Below are 8,942 nucleotides of genomic sequence, written 5' to 3' on the forward strand. Positions count from 1 at the left end.
AAACTACCAACCAAAATCAAATATGGCAAAGTCAAACCAAAATGGTCCATAACTTAGGAAATTGGGTAAACTAGAGAAAAACATGTCCAAACTAGAAAATAACTTCACTAGTGTGTTAGGATATGCCATAGGAACAAGTTCCACAAGTTTCATCTCAAATGGCTGTTGAACATGGATCGCGATCCATGACCCCCTACAAGCTTTCCTAGTAAAAACCCGACTTTCAGGCTCCAAATGTCAAAGCAGTCTGCAGACCTAATCTTGGAGTTTCAAATTGTTTGAACTTCAAAAGCCTTCTCCAAATTGCCAAAAATCTCCAAGTCTAATAAAATTTCCAAAAACTAGAATGAATTTCAAATCAATAATCCAAATTCCAAACGAAGTGAACCATAGATTTCCCAAAGCATACTTTACCAAATATTATCACAAAAGTTTAAATTTTGTTCCAACATGGATCGCGATCAATAACCCTCTGAGTCAGAATTGACCTGCAACCACCTGACCTAGTGCATGTAGTTGTCCTAGATTCATTGGTGAAGTTTGGACTTGTTTTGATCAAATTATGCTCATTTTTCATTTTATGGTCAAGTTTTTTTCATTTTATTGACTTTTGTTGATAACTTTTTGGCCAAATTTTGTATTTAGTTGAGTGATGTCATTTGTGATGTGTCACAATAATTAATTTCCCATGTACATCCTCATGTTCCTAGACTCACATAGATCATGATTTTGGCCTCATAAATGTGTGGCACACATATCGTGTGTTTGAGAGTTAGGGCAAGACCCATGGCTAAAGCTACTTCCTAACAACTAGCTTGCTACAGACGCTTGGGGTGCATTATGGGCAAGGAAAACCTCACCGTTTTTTATGGCCAAGGTCTCCATAGTTAGAAAATCAAAACAAAGGAGTATTTAATGAAGAAGAAATTACGATCTATAGTCAAGCCATTTGGAGAGGGAGAGAGGATCGAGACTAGGCGATCTCAAGCACAATTCACAACACAAGATGAACAAGCATTGCGCATTCTTCTCATAGCACTAGGAGACAACTACATCCACTGCTTAGATGAGTGCACCACTCTCGATGATGCATGGACCACACTAGAGAGACAGTTTGGAGCCATAGCCAAACACTCCAAAATATCTCTTAAAATGCAGCTCTATGGTCTCACCATGGAATGAGGAGAGGAACTTCCTCCTCTTGTGAATCGGATGAAGAACATTTGCACCCAATTAACATACATAAAGTGTCCGGTGGAAAATGAAGTCCAAGTAGCTATTTTTCTTGAAGCCATATATGATACAAACTACGATCGAATTGACACCATACTCAAAGAAACGGAGTATGTGCCCAGCCTCAAGGACGTCATCAACTAACTCCAGGAACATGAGAAGAAGATCACAGACATGAGGACCTCAGGATGAGATTTTGTTTCTCCATCATCAAGGAGCCCAACAAAGAAGAAATGCACGCACTGCAACCGCACCAACCACACATCTGAAAAATGTTACAAAATTAATCATTGTGTGCATTTTGGTAAAAGTATCCATGGCTCTAATTGGTGTTTGTATAGAGATAAAAGCAAAGGCAAAGTCAAGATAGCAAAAGAATCAAGTGATGAAGACAACTCAGCAGTATGCTTGATAGATTTATTTTGAGACACACACTTTGTTTTGTCATAAACCCTTGTTGCCTACTAATCTCAAGGGATGGAGTTTTGTCCTACACCCTTGTTGCCTACTACTCCCAAAGGGAGGAGTCTTTGGCATATACCCTACTGTCAACACTCTCTATGGGAGGCATTCATTTTGTATACCTATCTAGCTGGGAGACTAAGACCCCAGTAGAAGGCCGGATTTGGTGTTCTTAGACACAAAGAGTGGGGATTGTTCACACCATGAAGCCCTCCTCTTAGCACACTTGCCCAGATTCATTGTATTTACCCAAGCAGCCATTTGGGTTGTTTAATAGGACTTATTCTGCAAAGTTTCGATGAATATTTTTGTTTGGAGCAAAATTTGTTCATTCCAGTGTTTTTCCACAGTATAGGACTTCATTCTAACTGTTTCCGTGAAGTTTCAAATTTTGACCCGAGACACCTCTCAGGAGCCAGTTTTGAGGGTGCTATGGTCAAAATTCGGAAAATTTTTGTATGTAGGAGTTGTAGTCCTCAACACGAGGAAAATAATGCTTCTTTGAGTTTTTACAGATTCCTTGATTTTGATGCCCGTTTCAGTCCATAGATTAGAGAAAAAGTGAGAAAATGTTGTTTTAAGCTGGTTTTGTAGAAATTGCTGACTTGTAGGTAAATTTTTGGGCAAACTAAGCAGGATTTGGATTTTTCGCATCACACGACTTTTAAAGAGCTCGATGAGACAAACAAATTCATATGAGACAGCCCTGGTCAAATTCTGAACTGTTTGGGAGTTACGGCGTTTGGGAGTTTCTAAATTTGCTAACTCGCGAGTATGGGTTGCGTTTTTGTGGTTTTTATGCGTTTGAATGCAGGACATCTTTTTTCCGAGCCTATTTTTGGGCCGCTTTGCTAAAGATTGGAGGAAGGTCGAAAATAGCCACTTTTTGGCGTGAAGAAGATGGCCCATATGCAGAAGGAGGCTATTCTACTGTGATGGCACCTTGAGATTGAGATTGAGAGTGAGAGTGCGATTGAGAACTGTGCACAAGATTGAGAGTGAGATAGCTCGGGGGTGGTCGGGAGGTTGATACGAGTACACTCTTCTTGTACTCGTGAATTGATATCAATACAGATCTCTGATTTCCTGCATCTACTCTGTGTACTTACAATTTTCTGTATTCAGTTGTTGTACTCCCGTGTCTCGTTACAAGTTGATCCCTACCATTCCAACATCCATGATGTCACCCGAAATCTCCTCTACATACCTATATAACGGCTCACTATGTATTTTCTTTGTTGGTTCAATAGTCAATCCATTTTGTGTTCATTTCCATCATGCATTGAGTCTCCTAATTATGCTTAGCTTTTGGTTGCACATGATGCTCTCCCCATCATCATGAATGCAAGCTTAATCTCCTTAATCTCTTTACTTAGCATATCTGGAAAAAATTCTATGTTCCGAGTTTTCTAAGGATGGCTTAGTGCGGGCCACTCACAATTTTCAGCTTCTCCATAGTGGCGTTTGTGGTCTGATGCAAACTCCGTCTTTTAAGAATCATTTGTACTTTGTGACTTTTATGTATAATTACTGGAGGCATGCATGGGGGTACCTGCATAAGGCAAAGTCCGAAGTTTTTATGTGCTCCAAGCAATCTCAGTTAATGGTTGAAAGTGTATAGATCTGGTTGCATTGGGGGGACTGTCTATTCTCATTGATGGAGGGAGTATATGTCAATGCAAGTATATGTCTCAGGAATTCAATGGAATTCTAGAGAGTTGTGGGATAAGATACCACTGTAGAGTGATGAATTCCCCTCAACAAAAGGATGTTGTTTGAGAAGAAAAGCACGTCACTTAAGGAGATGGCATGATGTATAGTCAAAAGCCAAGGTAATATTTAATTGTACATTGGCAGCTCATGATGTTGAAATGTACCTCATTTTTACATAAAGACTGCGTTTCTCAATGGTGATTTTCAGGAGAAAATGTATTGCATAACCTTGTAGTTTTGTTGAAAAAGTGTAGAAAAAGAAGGTGTGCAGGCTTAAGAACGCTTTGTATACTTTAAAACTTTTTATCCAACCAGAGAGAAAAATGGCACACTTTAGACTCTTGCGATTTCTGAGTGAAAATTTGAAGGATTTACCGATTTTTGCATTGAAACTTGTTAAAAATTTAACGGCTTTTTTCAAGGAAAGCCCATATCGTAGCCTGGAATTTGCAATTTTAGGCGGTGTATTTCAATACACTAAAGACTAGTTTTATGTGAACACTAGCACTTGGTATGAAAAGATTCTTGCTTACTGGTTTTCAGAATAGTTATGTCTAGAGGATAGAGTGTGGATTATCATTGAGCTTATATGCATTCTACCAATATATGCCAAAAAGCCACACTATGAAGGGCTTGTGATTGCATAAGAGCGAAATTGCAAGTGGGGTTTTCTTGCGAGTATAAATAATGTAAAGCTTGTCTGTCTTTTGATGTTACATTTGGGTTTCCTCACGCGGCTCAAACTTAGTCTGAGTAAACGATAACAGAGGGAATGGTGTTGCCGTTACAAATGGGATAAGGCCAATTGGAGCTTATCGTCTATGAAGGTGTTGGGTTCAATCCCCATATCAACCCATGTCCATGTTGCACTCAAAATGCATTCCAAATTACAACTTGAGGTGGAAAGCTCAAACCCTGCTCACTGAAGTTCCAAACTTATCAACCAGAAAAGCAACAAATACTGAATTGAAAGTTGAGACCACATCAAGATAAGAGATAGACAGCAAGGTTGAAAGTAAGAGATAAACAGCGAGGTCGTAAAGGCCCGGGTTCGATTCTTAGTGGCACTCAAGCATATAAATTGAAAGAGAACTACATAAATTATATCACAAAGCACAGGATTATTGTAACCCATAAGGGGTTATATTATCTACAAGGTGGGGTTTGGATGATGATATTGATAATGCTGATAATCAGCTTTGGGTTGAAGGTATACAATGCAGTGCAACACTCCTTCACCTATCACTAGAAATCCAGGAAAAACAGAAAATTGGACTATCCCATTCCACCTTGGGCTCAAATTCTCATGTTTGGTGATCAGCTCTCTGATACCATGGCCAGCATCCTTCATTTCAAGCTGGCTGTTTGCCATATCCATCTCAAAATGAGGGTCAGTTTTGGGGCTAATATTGCCTAACCCATCATCAAGCCTATCCAGTTTAGGGCTGGGGCTAGTATTAGAGTAAGGGCTCAACCTAGGGCTAGTTCTTGCCCATGAGCCTGCCAAACTTTGTTTGGTGCTTGATTCCAGTAATGGGCTCATGTGCTCAAGGTCTAATGCTGACTTTGGAGTGGCGAAGAACACAGAAGCCGGCTTCTCGAAGGCGAAAGCCAGCTTATGAGCCACCCATACATCCTTCAAGGCTAGCAAAAAGGCCTGCAACAGCTTGGATGGCCATCTGCTCACCCATCCCACCTTCCTCTTCATTGCCTCCAATTTTGCATGGCAAAACTGCTGAAAGTCCTCATTGATCTCCATTAATTGCTCTCCATTGCAGTTCTCCAAAGCTTCCAACACATAGTAGGCTCTCAAAAACATGAACTGCCTGTTGATTTTGTAGCTCAGGTCCACCTCACCCCCATAGCTCTGTGTGTCAAAGTGATCAAATATCACTTTGCTGATGCATGCTTGTAGTCCATACTTGAAGTGATGAGGTGACTGAAATCTCACCTTCGACATCAATGAGCTTATCATGCTTGCTGTTATCTCATGCTTGTGAGGTGTGTGGGATGGATTCTCTCTAAACATCGCCCTTTGCTTTGCCTTGATCAAGTAGCTTGTGAACCTCTGTATGGATGCCTCCGCCTTTCGAATAAGCGAAGCAAAATGCATCTTGCAAAGCACATCAGACAGGCTCACAAAGCTCTCAACCACATTATACGGTGAGATTCGAGTAGCGGCAGCAGAGGCGATACAGTCCAGGGCATGTGTGTTGTACTCTTCATGCTGACTGATATTGCTGGAATAAGAAAGGCGACCATCAATATCACAATTGCCATGATCGCCTGTCATGGAAGAGTGCTGGTTCCCATGATATTTATGAAAGATTGTATGATGATCAGACAAAGAAGTAGCAATATCTCCTTGGTCAAGATCGCGGTAGTGCCCATGAGCATTATGGTGGTGCCGAGGAGACAATGACCGATGGTCTATCTCCACGGTATATTCTGAGCAATCAATCTGATATGGGCAATCAGATTCTTTCAGGTCATCCTTTATATGTTTGTTCAAGGACTCTGGTGATGATGTTTGACTCATCTTCCCCTTGTGATCATACTGCACTCCAATTTTCCTTTCATTGTAGATCCCAAGTCTTTTGAACTCTCTCTCAACAGCCGCATAAAGATCATCTGATTGACGAGGGGATGAGCTTCCTAACCTCTTTCGGCCACTAATCCTTGATCTCACCTCGTCAAAAACAGAATCTTTTCTCTCAAGCCCATGAGGGTCCTCTTTGCCTGTACAACCAAGGAAGAAAGACTACCAATGTCATGTGAATGTAAAGCAAATTCTCTGGGCAGTCTAAATTATCCGAACCGAGGTTTTATATGAAAGATACATACAGAAAATTGCACATGAAGGCTAATTACAAGCTGTTCTCTATTTGCTCAAATATGAAGCAAGCACTGAAGTTGTAGAGTTTTCTTTGGATAATGTTTTTGGGTTCATTGTCTGCAATAATTAGGTAATATGCATGCATGCATCGCAAGTACCTGCTTCAGCTCCATATTGCAAATGATCATTGTAGCATGGGCTTCCTTTCGATGTGCACAAAACAGTGCCCATGGGTATCGAGTCGTCGTAGTCAGTCCCCAAAGACATGCTGCTCTGATGTCTGTACTTTTCATCTTCATTCTCTGGAGGTTTGGTTGCAGACATTTCAACATAGTTGTCTCTTTGCATTGACACACCTACATCACAATTAGCCATAAGTATTCGGTAATCAAACGATTTGGTGAATAATCCATCGCGACACAACGTCTAGCAAGTAGGTAAATGAGAGAACAACATCTTTGCTCAAAAGATCATGAGCCTTTGGTTGCCACTACACATTGGCACATCCTGAACTGGATAAATAAATCATAACAATTTCTTTGGAGCTTACTGTATTTTAATGAATTCTCCATGAATGGTAAGGTTAAGGCAAACAATGCACTTACTTATCAAGAGGTTGAATGGACTCCATTTTACTACATTGTCAACTGAATGCTACGTTTGAATACTCTAGATGCCAAATAGCGCTCCAGTAAAACAGAGGATGCAAAAACCGTATGTCGAGAGACAATCAACCGATCCAGAATCAAAAAGCTCAGCAATGAAAAATCGCATACATAGCGCTGTATTTTCGACTCTCATATCCTTTCCATTCCATAATGAGTACCATTAAAACTACTCATACACATGATCATCAACATAATCAAGGAAAAACTCAGGTCATTTAATTGAGCCTCCAGAACCTACCTATGTAAAGACTCACTACTATCAGTTTGCACTCTAATCACGAAACACACAAAAACATGCTCCCAATCCTCCATTGTTTGGGCTAATCCTTGGTCTGTTGTTCTTTACCGAAGTTCGACATTGAGTCAATACATGTGAGTGATCGTTCAAGTTAATTTTGAAAAGAACAGCAAAACGACCCAGTTCTTACCTGAAAACACAGGGCATTTTCTTTGCTGTTGGGGGGAAGGTGATCTGACAAAACCCTTCCTTGCACTTGTACTCAAGCTGGGCCTATTACCCCGGTCTAGCTTATTCGCAACGGTGTATTCATGCCGAAAGAGGGGCCAAATCTGGCTTATCTTGTACTTTGTGGGCTTTGCTAAGTTGGAAAGGTTGCCATGAAAGTTTTTGAGAGAGCACCCACAGCTGATGCTCTCTGCAATCCTTGTGTTTCCATTGTCGAGTCCGTGTGCTTGCTTGTGCGAATAAGACCTGATTGGGCTTTTCTCCTTGAAGGAATTATGTGCCATCTTAATAAGCTCTAAAAATATATATAAGATGGCTTAATGGTCTGCTACGTATCTGAGTTTGTCATACTGTAATATGAGCTTGTATAGAGGGAAACACAGAGAAGTCTGCATGAATCTTGCAAGTTTTCAGATGAATGCGGGGACGATGGCAAGTGTCGTAGGAGAAGAACACGAAGTAAAAGACTAAATTATTAGCAAATGAAGGTGAATTACAGGCTAATCATAATTAAGCAGCAGATGTACATTAGTGGAAACACAGAGGATTAATGTAACAATGCATTAATCTCTGGATAATTCTATTAAATCAACGGAGCCCATGAATCTGTGCAATGCACTAATTGCCCACCCAATTAGTGGTGATGGTTGATCAAATGAACTTGGTAGATGATTTCAGGCTGGAAAATGCAGCATGATGCATGATGCATGGGATGAATTATAAAGGCGCAGTGGCTGGGCACTAATTATCTGCACTAATCCAATAATTAACTACTGATCAGATGAAGACAAGCTTCCATAGTTTATAGTAATTGTACCATGAAAACAAAAAAGCTACCCTGCATGGAAGGCAAGACAAGGAAGCAAGCAAGCACAGAATTTGATTAAAGTTTGAGTTGAAATCAAGGGGAGTATTGTACGCTCCCATAGAAAAATTTGCTTCAAAGAATCCATGAGAAATAAATTTTGCCCAAAACATTTAAAATATGGCTTTTCTTCATTGAAAAAGAAAGAATTATGCACACTAATTTTTTTTTTGGTCATGTAAGGAAGAATTTTGTCTACAATAAAAAGGTCTGAATCTCTTGTTTTTCGAGAATATCTAGAACAATATATATTATGAAATAAATTAGTGGCAAAAGCTCCTGTTTTTAAATATTGCAGAAATATAAATGCTAATCAACAAATAATCTGAATGCTTGATTTTTTGGAAATTTTGGGGAAAATATTGCAGAAAGAAAAAGGTGCTGAGATTGTGTCTTATTTTATGAAATTGATGGGAAAAACACGTGTTTAAACAAACAGGCAAGAATATTTATTTTCTAGCTATAATTATTTTTAGGCCTAATTAGAAGGAAAAGATATGATATTTGTTGAGTAGAAAAATGAGTGGCAAAATTAGAGGAAAGCAAGTAGTTGAGTGAGACGTGGTCATGTTGTTTGTAAATTGTTATATTTAAATAAATGGCAAGCATTTCTGAAATAAATAACTAGTCACGCTTGCACAAACTCAGAAGAAAATTTTAAGAATATATTATTAAGAGGCTTCCTAACTTTCCCCCACA

At 39.6% G+C, this 8,942-nt stretch overlaps 1 protein-coding gene across 1 annotated transcript; it reads right to left on the reverse strand.

The window, feature by feature from the left end:
- Nucleotides 1-4,542: 4,542 nt before the first annotated feature.
- On the reverse strand, nt 4,543-8,173 carry LOC147444888 (uncharacterized). The gene is made up of 3 exons (XM_086527958.1): nt 7,341-8,173; nt 6,403-6,600; nt 4,543-6,147 (listed from the first exon to the last, which is right to left on the reverse strand). The coding sequence occupies exons 1-3, from the start codon at nt 7,660-7,662 to the stop codon at nt 4,559-4,561; spliced, it is 2,109 nt and encodes a 702-aa protein (XP_086384084.1). The 5' UTR covers nt 7,663-8,173; the 3' UTR covers nt 4,543-4,558.
- Between the last annotated feature and the right edge of the window lie 769 nt (nt 8,174-8,942).

Source organism: Adiantum capillus-veneris, chromosome 13 (assembly GCF_014529385.1).
Source record: "Adiantum capillus-veneris isolate H3 chromosome 13, ASM1452938v2, whole genome shotgun sequence".
NCBI lineage: Eukaryota > Viridiplantae > Streptophyta > Polypodiopsida > Polypodiales > Pteridaceae > Adiantum > Adiantum capillus-veneris.

Bases quoted from the DNA above. Each gene is read 5' to 3' on its own strand.
- LOC147444888 (XM_086527958.1), bottom strand. From the start codon at position 7,662: ATGGCACATAATTCCTTCAAGGAGAAAAGCCCAATCAGGTCTTATTCG. The intron at 6,601-7,340 runs GTAAGAACTGGG...ATTGTGATGTAG, and splicing joins AAAATGCCCTGTGTTTTCAG to GTGTGTCAATGCAAAGAGAC. The intron at 6,148-6,402 runs GTACTTGCGATG...TTGGTTGTACAG, and splicing joins GCAATATGGAGCTGAAGCAG to GCAAAGAGGACCCTCATGGG.